The sequence below is a fragment of the Chenopodium quinoa genome, unplaced genomic scaffold (genome assembly GCF_001683475.1).
Source record: "Chenopodium quinoa cultivar QQ74 unplaced genomic scaffold, ASM168347v1, whole genome shotgun sequence".
Classification (NCBI taxonomy): Eukaryota; Viridiplantae; Streptophyta; class Magnoliopsida; order Caryophyllales; family Amaranthaceae; genus Chenopodium; species Chenopodium quinoa.
Window position 1 is genome coordinate 1,615,086 of NW_018742541.1, and position 12,062 is coordinate 1,627,147.

The 12,062-nt window shown below is 34.8% G+C and overlaps 1 protein-coding gene and 1 pseudogene across 4 annotated transcripts; one reads left to right on the forward strand and one right to left on the reverse strand.

Moving 5' to 3' along the window:
- The first annotated feature begins 806 nt into the window (after positions 1-806).
- Positions 807-9,985, forward strand: LOC110720224 (annotated as a pseudogene).
- Positions 9,986-10,063: 78 nt separating this feature from the next.
- On the reverse strand, positions 10,064-12,062 carry LOC110720153 (F-box/kelch-repeat protein At3g06240-like). Of its 4 annotated transcripts, none has more exons than XM_021899162.1 (2): positions 11,798-12,062; positions 10,064-11,340 (listed from the first exon to the last, which is right to left on the reverse strand). In XM_021899162.1, the coding sequence occupies exon 2, from the start codon at positions 10,967-10,969 to the stop codon at positions 10,139-10,141; it is 831 nt and encodes a 276-aa protein (XP_021754854.1). In that variant the 5' UTR covers positions 10,970-11,340; positions 11,798-12,062; the 3' UTR covers positions 10,064-10,138. The 4 variants fall into 4 exon arrangements, with proteins under 4 accessions (XP_021754854.1, XP_021754852.1, XP_021754851.1 ...); XM_021899160.1 differs by having other exon boundaries at positions 10,064-11,383; XM_021899159.1 differs by having other exon boundaries at positions 10,064-11,386.

The following is a 12,062-nucleotide window of genomic DNA, read 5'->3' on the forward strand; positions in this document are numbered from 1 at the left end:
CTTAGCAAATTTTTAGTTAGTTCTATTCAATCCATTTCAATCTAGTTCGATTTCTATTTTCTTTCTCTCATAATAACACCTTTTTTTTTTTGGTGGAATCCAAAGAATAGGTATTAATCTACAATTTGACACTTTTTTTTTCCAAAACATATTTTTTGTGGGCCCCAAAAAGGAAAAATACGGGAAAAAAGACGGTAATTGGAAAAATATGAAAAATTGCTAAAACTGTCCAGAAGATGGGGAAAAGGTTGGGAATAAGAGGGGGGTGGGTTTTAAACACTTTTTACATCCCATATTTGCCTTATTGTGCTTTTTTCGAGGTTCGGAACCGGGACCGAGAATATGGTGATTGACCCCAAAACAGGGTGATTGGGGAGACAGTTTGGGTTGTTTACATGAGATAAGATATGATACTTACATTACAAACATGAATAGTTTGTTCAAATATATCAATCAACCAACATTATCACATCACACATCATATCAACTGTTTTGGGTGTTTTTGTCCCTCGGGAGAGTTACAACACGAAGACTGAGTCTAGTGGGGATTGAAATCTCATCCACTAAATCAGTTTAGTTAAACTTCTATATATACGCTTAGTGTTGTTTTATGTTATTTTCATACAAAACTAGAACATATTTTGAGTTTAGTAGGGATTGAAATCCCATCCACTAAATCAGTGTCATCAGTTTAACTTCTATATATGATTATATGTTGTTCATGATGTTTTCATACAACATTTTCACCGCCTATATAAACCCTTAGGTTCCACGACAACAGTATAATCTTAATCCAAAATTTCAAAATGTCGTGTGCAGTGTTATGTGTTTTATTCCTAATATTATCTGCAAACGCTTCTCCTCCACCATCTCTACCTCCTCCTTCCTCCCCCCATGCTCCTTCCCCTCCTCCCCCTTCCACCCCTCCCCCTTCACCCCCTCCTCCTCAAATTGGTTTTGGAGTATATGCCCTTCTATGGGCCAAAGGAGTATGCAAGACTACAACTTGCAGAACACATCCTCCAGCGACCCTTTTAGACTTCACCCTCCATGGCATATGGCCCAAAGATTCTCAAGGGAAAAATTTGCTGAATTGTGCCAAAAACTACGATGGAAATCTCTTACAGGTATATATACATACTACTTTACTACATCAATCAACATATAAGCCTCAACATTTCTTATAATTAAAAATATTACATTTGTTTTCTCCGTCATTTTATGCAGCCTTTCATTGGAGATATGCAAAAATACTGGCCTAGCTTTGTAAAGACCAATGAAGAGTTTTGGGAACACGAATGGAACAAACATGGCACGTGTTCGGGTCAAGCTCAGGTGCCATTCTTCCAAAATGCTATAAGTTTAACAGAACATTGAGCCCCCCTAATAATGAACGGGTTACAAGAAAAAGGTTGTAAAGTACTAAATCTTTAGTTAATTTTTAAAAATTAAGTTTCAAAGTTCCCATATTGCTAATGGGTATATTTGGTTCCAGGTATTTCTCCTTCCCCCACGCAGGAATATATGATTCAAAGCTACTTGGATGGTATTCAACACGCTATTGGTGGATCCGTTACTGCTAGATCCGACAGAATATATCAAATTCAATGTGGGACTTCTGCTAGTAAGAAATACCTCACAGAGATACAAATTTGTTTAGATAATACCCTAGAACACATCATAAAGTGCCCTATACCGGCACAAAAAAAATTGTTGGCTGTGGAAAAAATACAGACAAGGCAATATTAGATAGTTAAAACTATATTACTTTGTATTAATTATATGTTATGTAATGAAAGGACATTTATATTGTATTATGTAATAATATAAAAAGCAAGGGATTAACAACACACGTTTAATAACATAGAATCAAGAAATTAAAAGAATCACAGTTTTAATACATGATAGCGCCAAAATTGGCAGCAAAAGTCAAATGCGAAAGTCGGAGTAAGGCAACAACAACAACAAAAAAACAAATTTGCTAGAACAACATGACTTAAACATCAAGAGATAGAGAAAGAGAACCTTCTGGACGAGATAAGCATGGCCACGACTCTAGGAATAGGAACACAAACTTTGAAGAATACATATAATATGAAAGTTAGGAACAGAAAACAGCCACTTTGGCGATTGATCCTCAACATAAAGAAATTCTCTTTTCAGTCATCTTCTCAATTTTCATATTCAAGTTAGATTTAACATGTACTCAAGTCACAATGAAAGATACAACTAAAGAGATGACTAAACAATACAAAACTTGTATGGGTGACAGAAAACACATATGGTTGAAAGCAAATCCATCTTTGTGATAAAATGCTACTCTATAGATGAAGGATAACAAGATGTCTGAATCGACACACTTTGGTCCACTTGAGATATGCTACAAAAATAGATCGCACTAAATTCAATGAATTGTCAATGTGTATATTCAAAATATCAGCTTTTTCATAAATTTTATAAATTCTTAGATGAGACCATAAAGGAGCTAAGATATGTGAAATAAAGCATGCAATTAGGGACAAAAAGCACTCACTTGTGTGTTCATCATTTCACAAGCTAATTTTACTAAATTCCATGATCATGTTGAAAGCTACCCTAAATTAATACAATTTATGCATTAAACAAATAAAGAGAATACTAAGAAACTTCAAATCAATTAGCAACTTTAGTTTAAACATTATGATTGAAATCCTTTTATTTTGGAAATTTTGGTTGTCACAACCAACAAACATGGATACTCTAGGCATTAACAAAAAATTTAGCACCCTAATTGACCAACGAATCTTACCACTTTCCTCCCCCAAATTTGACTTGACTTTTCATGGTAACCCTCCCTAGATAGTAAACACTCTACACTCTCAAATGAAATATCTTGTATTTAAGTGGAGAAGATGAGAGAGAGAGTAGGTTCACTCAAGACTCAACTCAACTTGAGTACTTGCTCTTTAAGCTTGAATCACATCTCAACCTCATTCGCTATATAATGTACACTTAATACATGTTTAAAATCATGAGGTCTTTATATAGGTTGTAATGGGGCTATGGTTGAGGGTAGGAAATGATTTGGGAATGTGGTGTTAATAACAAGCCAAACTAAATGGAGTATGAACAATGTAATAACATGGCCTATAAATGCCAAGGTCCAAGAAGACTCCACATATGATAATAAACAAACACCATTACTCCACACTTCTTTTGGATCATACATACCCGGCCTTCATCATCACAAATGTAAATATCTCCAATACAACATTTTCCATAATATATATATGTATTTTATAAGCTTTGATGATTTTGATTTTTTTTTTCTCTTTTTAAATTTTTATTTTTTCATTTTTTCATTTTTTTCACTCGAACCACTTAATATTCTTTTCATTTTTTTCTTCAAATACCTTCCCCTTTCACTTTTGAACAAATTTCTTTCACAATACCACATACATCACATTTTCATATCATAATAACTCCATTTAATTAGCTTAGGTAAATAATGTTGGAGGCTACAAGCTCGTAATGCATGGTTAAACAAAGAAAAATAGGAAATTAGGCTCAAAGGGGTTAAACAAAGGTAATAATTTATATGAATATCATATAAGCTCTGAAAGTTCTAATGTGAAAAGAATGCCTCAATCATTTTTAAAACATGTAAAAGTTGCAATCTTGGGGAGAATCAATGCAAACTCAAGATAAAAGTAAACAAGAGAGGAGATATATCACACATGAATGAAACTAATTTGAACCGAAAAAATGTCGGTCATGAACGGTAGACGGCTCAAAATATCCTCACTAGGTCCAAAATGTTACCACTTAATGTCCTATCGCATTTGGGGGAAACAAACGATCTTACCACAAACCGTGTCAAAGAGGGATTTATGCCATCTTACATGCCATTTTTAATTAATCCAATGTAAGCCGATATATGACAAAAACAAGAAAATCACCCTTTTTAATATATAAATGTTTACACTATTATTTACTAATCAACTTGAAATTTAACTAAACTAGAATCTAAGAAAATAAAACTAAATAACTACTAATGACCTACTAAAAATTTAAAATTCTGACAGCATCTCCCCTAAAATTGGACAAAACCAAAAATTTATTAACCTGTAAACCAACCAAAATAGCATACTACTAACACCAAACCAGCTATAACCAACTAAATCCAGCTATATCCAGCTAATCAATCACATGAAACAACCATGTTCGTACTCCTCCCCCACACTTACTGTGTTGCATTGTCCTCAATGGAACCAAAAAAAGAAAAAGAAAGGAAGAGGGAAAGAAGACACTTAGCTGGTTTATTTGCGTTTGTAAGCCATGCTTGCTGTGTAATTATGCTCAGAAAGCTATGCTCAGGAAGCCTTCTGCTCTGCCAATAATGAGTGAACTGATCAGATAACCATAGCAGCATTTAAAATCAGTGTTGTGCCTCTGTTCTGCAGCACACGAAGCATCCTTGCATCGCTGGTCTTATAGCTTCCTAAAGTTCTTCTTTGCAACCAGCTAAAACCATTTCATAACGTTCTGTATAAGCACAAAGGAATATAGTATAAATAAAGCTGGTAGAAAAGTTCCAAATCAATCTATTCATCAGAACAGGTTGCAATTTGAACAGAAATAAAAAAAATGAATGCACTGAAATCAGCCCAAGACATACTAAAGGCACGCTTGTCAAACATGTTTGCAAAATCAACTCAATAAACATTATGTTCTAACATGACTATTTGTAAAACAAAAGCTCATATGTAGTGCAATCAGATAGTCCAGAGAGCATGAGTAGTAAAATAAGTTAATTCAAACATATCATTAAAGAGCAACTCACAAGGTCCAAGACAAATGCAAACTAAAATTTAAAACTTCACACAGCTCTGATAAGACTGCAGATTTATGAGTAAGGTGAAATGCATGAGAAAATTTAGATCAAAGATATGCAGATTTCAAAGTAACAATCAGACTGCAAATTGCCATTCAAGGGATGCTAATCCAACTCTGTGTTTAGACAACTAATCAAGAGCAAGCAGTCTCACAGTGGTTCAAAACGAAAATCCAAAAGGAGATGTACCAAATGACCATCATTATTAAGAAAATTAAAATCAAATCAAAACTAATAACTATAAGAAAATATAAAGAAAAAAAAGAAAAATTAAATTTAAGCAATAAAATCATTCTTGGGTTGCCTCACAAGTAGCGCCTTTGGTTTACGTCGTTGGCTCGACATAGCTCGATCTTCATTCCATCAAATTGATCTCATTTAGAGCATCCAAGAACAACTGATCCAGTTCTACACCACTCCTCAATTCATCTAAGAACACCTCTATGATTTCAGCTTTAACCCGTGCAAGAAAAATAGTAACATAATCAGTAGCACCTGTCTATGGGGTAGAGTATGTTATGTCTTCCCTTAGTAAGGACTTTAAAGGCTCTAAAAACTTACCAAAAACTTAACTTCACATATTACCAGGTGGTATCGTTAGTATAATATGATAAAGTAAAAGCTTAAGCAATAATCATCTTAGGTCCTAATAGGAGTAAGAAGAATAGAATCAAGGTGACTTATATAATCCAAGTAGATATGATGCAAGAAGTAAAAACAAGCTAATGTCATGCAAAAAGTTTTATGAAAACATAACATTGACAGGTTGTTACTAATATAGCACTAATCAGATGTGCGGGTCGAGTAAAATAAATCTGTTTGCAAAAATCGGCCAAACAAAACAATCAATAAACTAATTTTAATCAAACTTTCACCAAACTTTAGAAGTTAGAACCAAAATTATAGAACCTAAGCTTTATCTTTTAACTCAGCTCCCTTGTTGAAAACATATATTTAGACTAGGTGAGGAGTAGTAATCTAGACTTTTCCATAAACCTATGCAAGAAAACAAAAATTAGTGGTATAATAAAGAGCTCAAATGAGCAGCCACCATTATCCTGACTTTCATCATTTTGATTTTAAGTAGAGAACACAAAAGTCTATATGAGCAGGCCACATACTTTAAAGGATATGATATGCTAGCATTGTATATGTTTTAGCACTGAATTTCAGACTACACTAAATACCTCTTATTACTTCTGTCAAGTCCAGCTAACATACAGTCAGAGTATCAATTCATTGAGCAAATTATGGTCAGAATGTTTCCAAATTTATGCCTCAAATATATCAAAAAAAATTCAGACTTAGAGTTCAGGTGCTTTGAACTTATAAATCAACTTGAGAATTTTGAACATCATGAACTCTTAACCAAAAACATATATTAACTGAGATGATGATCGGTCAAATACTCCTTGTTGCCCAACTTGTACAGGTATAAAAGAGAATCACAAGCAAAAGACATGCAAAAATGTGATATAAAACATGTTAAACACTTGAGTTTATATATGCTTATTACTAAGAGGAGTAAAACAAGACTAAAGCTTGCAAAAACGGTACCAAGAAACAAGCAAAAGACTCATAATACTACTCTAACTAAAGCACTATTAGTACTCAATAAGGTCATTAGTTGAGCAATCTGTACGAGCAAATTAGTGATCATCAAAACTTTATATTGTTGAGCACATATATATATCAATAATGAAGATGCAGGTCATATAATTTGGAAGTTCTAAGCAACTGCTTATATTTACTAAATTTGAACTAAACCATATACAAAGTGTACGATCTAATTAATTACCTCTGCATCAATATGAATAATATATATATATATATATATATATATATATATATATATATATAGGAAAAATGGAATCTAAAAATCCAACCTTTGGCCGGTCTGACAATAAAAATCCAACCGTTTAATCTCACAAATGTATCAAACAAGCTCACTAGAGCAAATGATAAATAAGAAAAGACTAGCTATTCTGACCATATATGAACCAAAAGAATCAGGTATAGTTAAGAACAGCAACAAACTTAAAAGAAGAAAAATTACAAGACAGTAGCAATACTGACATATATAACTTTTAGATTATGGTCTATGTGTTAAAGTAGCTAATTACAAAAGGTAAAGTGAGACAATTAAGTACCATTAACTAGTACACAGAGATATTAAACAATAAGAAGATATAAGCATGATATAAAAATTAGCATATGATAACACTACTAGCACAGGAACATTACAACTTAAACAATACTACTTAGAGAACCTACGCACATAATAGAAAGAAGTAAAGGACACTAGAATATACTGCAGATGAAAGCTAACATCATTACAAATAAGTACAGAGCCAGCATAACCAATAAAGCTATGATAATATAATAAGAATATACCCATTTACATTAAGTCATACTTTGGAATAAAAAATAAAACACAATCTCCCCGGCAACGGCGCCAAATTTGATACGTGTCGTTAGCCGTGTTAGTAGTTAGCAGCAGATCAAAAGTTCTCACCCTCTTACAAGCAAGGTAGTTCAATCATCCTTTATTCCCATAACTAATTAACTAGCCATCAGATAGGACTATATAAGAAGTTAATAGATAGCTCAGGATTAGATTAGGTTCCACAATCTAAAAAATTACAAAAAATGGAGACTGCTGTTGTACCTGCCAGGAAATAACAATTCAGGGCCTCAGGGGTGACCGTCATTTGTTCTCAACTTCTGATGACACGACAATGCTGAACCAACTTCGAGCCACACATGCCCAGGATGGTCGTGAAAACTTGACTCCACATCATTGAAGATATCTTTAACCGTGCTACACCAACCAGCCCAGGCTCTATACAGGTACATAACACATGTAGAATTGAAGATAGTTTATAAAACTCCATTCGTTTCTCTAGACTTGCATAATGTTAGCTGTCTTAATGAAAAAGTTGTCTGCTTAAACAACTCACAGGGAGCTCAAGCACAATTAGAGGCGCTTGATGATAAGGCATTTCAGGCTGGCTACGGAGAATTGATAGAGCTATTGGCATATACCATAAACAAAATCTCTTGCAAGGTTAGATAAATCATCTATACTCTGAAAACAATTCCTGAAATTCAAGAAACTCCTATAAGTTGGCCAAACAGTTTAGTAAATAGAGCGTATGAATATGAGATAAAAATGTACCTGAATATTTAAGTATAAAAGTTCTTCAAATGCTTACCTGCAATGACATAAACCTCTGGTGTCTGGTCACACTCTTATAACAGCAAACATGAGCACTTTTTAGAACACCTGGTCCCCTAATAACATTCTTTATGCAGATAACTTGCAAGCGCTGTGCCTCTAGGCTCTAGCAGTGGAGATGCACATGCAACAACTATGATTTATCAATACTCAACATGGTGTCGAGCTACTCATGGAACGCAAAGGTGGTCCTCACTCTTGCAGCCTTTGCCGTGTATTATGATGAATTGTGGTTGGTTGCACAACTCTACCTGGTAAACCCATTGGCAAAGTCTGTTGCATTCCTTAAGCACCTTCCTGAGATAATGGATCATGCTAACTCCCTCAAACCCAAGTTTAAAGCACTTAGCTATCTCATCAGAGCCATGGTAGATGTTACCAAGTGTATCATTGAGTTCAAAGAGCTCCCACCTCAATACAAAACAGAACACCGGTATATGAAAGTGCCAATGCTTTAATTCCAACTGCTGTATATTGGATCATCAGGAGTATCCTTGCCTATGCATCACAAAAATTACAAAATTCAGGTCTATCAAGCATGAGTTATGAGTATGTCTCTGCTCCATGCTTCAATGCGGCCTCACTCTAGCAACAGCTCATGCTTTGCAGATTTTTTATTTTTTAGGGCCATCATCATAAAAATGGAAGTTCATGTTCTCCAATAGTTTAACAGGAATATAGTAATGATATAAACTTGAAGTATATAATTAAGAAATATGTGAAAAGACTAGACATACAAAAATTGACATGATATCCAAATGAACCACCAGCACAATTTCAGACTCAAAGAGTTTGATCAGAAAAAGAATATTCCTCTCAACCAATATCAGCCACCTTTTTTCAAAAACAATTATTGCAGTGCTAATTAAATTTTACATTTGGGATGCAATCAGGTTTATATCATTAACGACAGAGGCTTGGGAGCTCTCAAGCTTGGCTCACATAGTCAACAACATATATGAACATCTTTGAAAGCAGCTAAATCTCTGTCATGAACACATTGGTAAGCAAATAGATCATATATCAACTATGTATATTATATTTATTTCTTATAAAATCAAGCTAAACAGAGATTCATACAGAAAGAATCAAGGTTCACTTCAGGCTTTACAATAGCACTATCGACCATGACTAAATGATATCCTTCAGCAATGCAGCTGAAAAGAATCATATTGAAGCATACCAAATGCTCATTCGGGCATTTGAGACATCACACCTAGACAACATGAAGATTCTTAAGATTCACCTCTAATTGACGAGTCTTCCGGAAAAAGGTTTGCTTACTACTCATTCTTCTCTATATCAGCTTTAACGAAGATAAATCATAAAGAACCACGACCAACATCAAAAGATATCATAATGCTGCACAAGATTGAACTTTGTCAAACAAACAGTTGATCGTTGTAGTTCTGTAAATAGTTTTCATATGCATTGATCTCTACACTTCCATACAGGTCAGTCTTGATGTGTTGAAGCCAAAAAATGTTCTACTAGTTTCAGACTTCGACGTATCTCATGAAGAGATTTCAATTCTTGAACAAATGTATCAAGAATCAAGGTAACAACCAGTAAGGATAGAAAGCCAGCATGAAGTAGTCTGGCTCCCTGTGATCAACAGATCTATCCCTTCGACAGAAGAAAAACAAAGACAGTTAAGGATCTACAATCAATGATGCCTTGACACATAAAGGAGGTGTGGGACTTCAACAAAAAGCCCACAAGGTAGAGTTACTAACAGCAATGTTCTTCACATGACGTGGATTTGGGGGAGTATGTCATTCCCTTTCACCAGTGCTAGGCTCTTTTCTATATATATAAGACGATTACTAGCACCACTGCATATTATCCCATTCCTCAAGTGCAAAACTGGCCATCTAAACCACATATTTTAACTTTAATATATTATTAACCATCCAAATCACAAATAAAAACAAAGCAATACACTGGTCATCCGAATTATGTTACTTATTATTTACAAATGCATAATTTTTATTATTTTATTTTAAGGGGTACAGATGCATTATTATTTATGTCAATACAACAACTCTCCTTGACAAAGGGAACAAACTCTCTACATATCCAAAACATATATCAAAGTTAATACCCATTCTCCGGAACTGGCCTGTTGTGGGATTGTAAAGGCTCAACTCACAATCAAACATAGAAAATAAAAGATCACCATTCATCCGTTGCGCCCCAACCCACGAACCCAATCGTTCAATAATTGGTTTGATGGAAATTAAACATTGCCATGCCAATGGAGCTCCAAAGTCGCCATCCTCGAATTCAGTGGCTGTCCAGATGTCAACACTAGCCTCACCCGCTGTGCGAATGAAAAAAAGAGCAATACTTTCATTGTGTAGCCCAATGTTCCACATCACTTTGTCACTGTTGTAACCTACGGGTGGAAGAGCGCCTTGCGGTGGATCAGAAAACCTGAACACCTCGGTGCTAAAGTTATATGATAGGATCCTAAATATTTTAGGGTCATACTCATTGTTCAGAAGATTAGCAATCCAATAATGTACACCATTGAAACACGCATCCATTCCAGGACACCTCACAGTAGCGTTTATACCCAATAAAGATGGTTGGCAAACCCTCTTCCAAAAGTCGGTGCTTAGTGAGTAGACCATGTACAACAAAACAATGTCTGACTTAACAGGAATAATAGCCACAATCTTATAATCATTCGACACAGGATCAAACCCGAAACCAACAACATCGAACCCAAACCCTCCAGGTATACGTGTACGTTGATCGGGCAAATGTGGAAAGGCAACAATCTTCACCTCTCGAGACGCAGGATTCCACAAGCCACAACTAAAAAATCCCCTGCCCAATTGTTTTACATCCATGCCTCTAAATTGAAGGCAAATAATGCCATTAGCAATGCCTCGGCAAAAGACATCAAAGCTTATATACGGATGATTGGGGAAAATAGAGTTTGTAAGACGCTCTACATCAGGTGTCAGATTCAAAACAGTGTCATCCCCGTGCTGTTTAGAAAGAAGATGGCATTGGATTGGATAGATTCGTCGTATGGTTAACAAGTGTTTCCAGAGAAGTTTGGGCAGATCACCATGTACTTTGTGCAATGCATATTGAGCATTGTAGTGTGTTTGAATGAAGGTGGGGTCGTCAATCAGGGCGCACCATGACTTACTCACACACCTGAATTGCAACAAGTTTCTCACCGGAAGCCGCGAAAGGATGTCCCGAAATACATCTTCAGGAATGATGCAGTTTGTATCCACGAGATCCATTAGTACCTACTAAACTAGGATATCAACAATCACATTGCAGAACTTTTCACTGAAATTCAAAGCATTTGATATGCTCCTATGCATATTGGCAGGACATACAAAAATTAAATTCCTTCTAGTTTCAAATTATAGGAAAAATAGCTTAAATATATATTTATATATATTTTATTATTTTCTAATCTGACGAATTTCAATGCAAAAAATTAGCAGCATGCTTAATGCAATACAATCAAGCAATTGAAAAAAATGGCAATGGAAAGACTGATCGGATTCACAAGTAAGCATATGAATTCAATATTAGTAATAAAACGAAATTCTGAAAAGCAGAAATGAGAGAATGAAACCCTAAGATGAAAACTGAAAACCCCTCTTAATTGTCAAATCACAAATTCAATTCAATTCAATTCGTTCGAATCTTACCCAATGTTGGATGATGAGTTCAATCTTGAATCGCGAGGATGAAGATTAGAAGGGCTTTAATTTGTGATTTTGTAGCAGAGTTTGTTTCGCTTTTCAATTGGCCTATGCCTTTGTTAGTTTCGCTTGCTTGTACGGTTGCACTCAGCTTTTCACCCTCTTCAAATTCAGTTTTTTATAGGAAATTATTTGATTATGTTATAAATTATATATAGAGAGAGAGCGCTAAAGAAGTATTTTACTATCTGTAATATTATCTCACTACGGA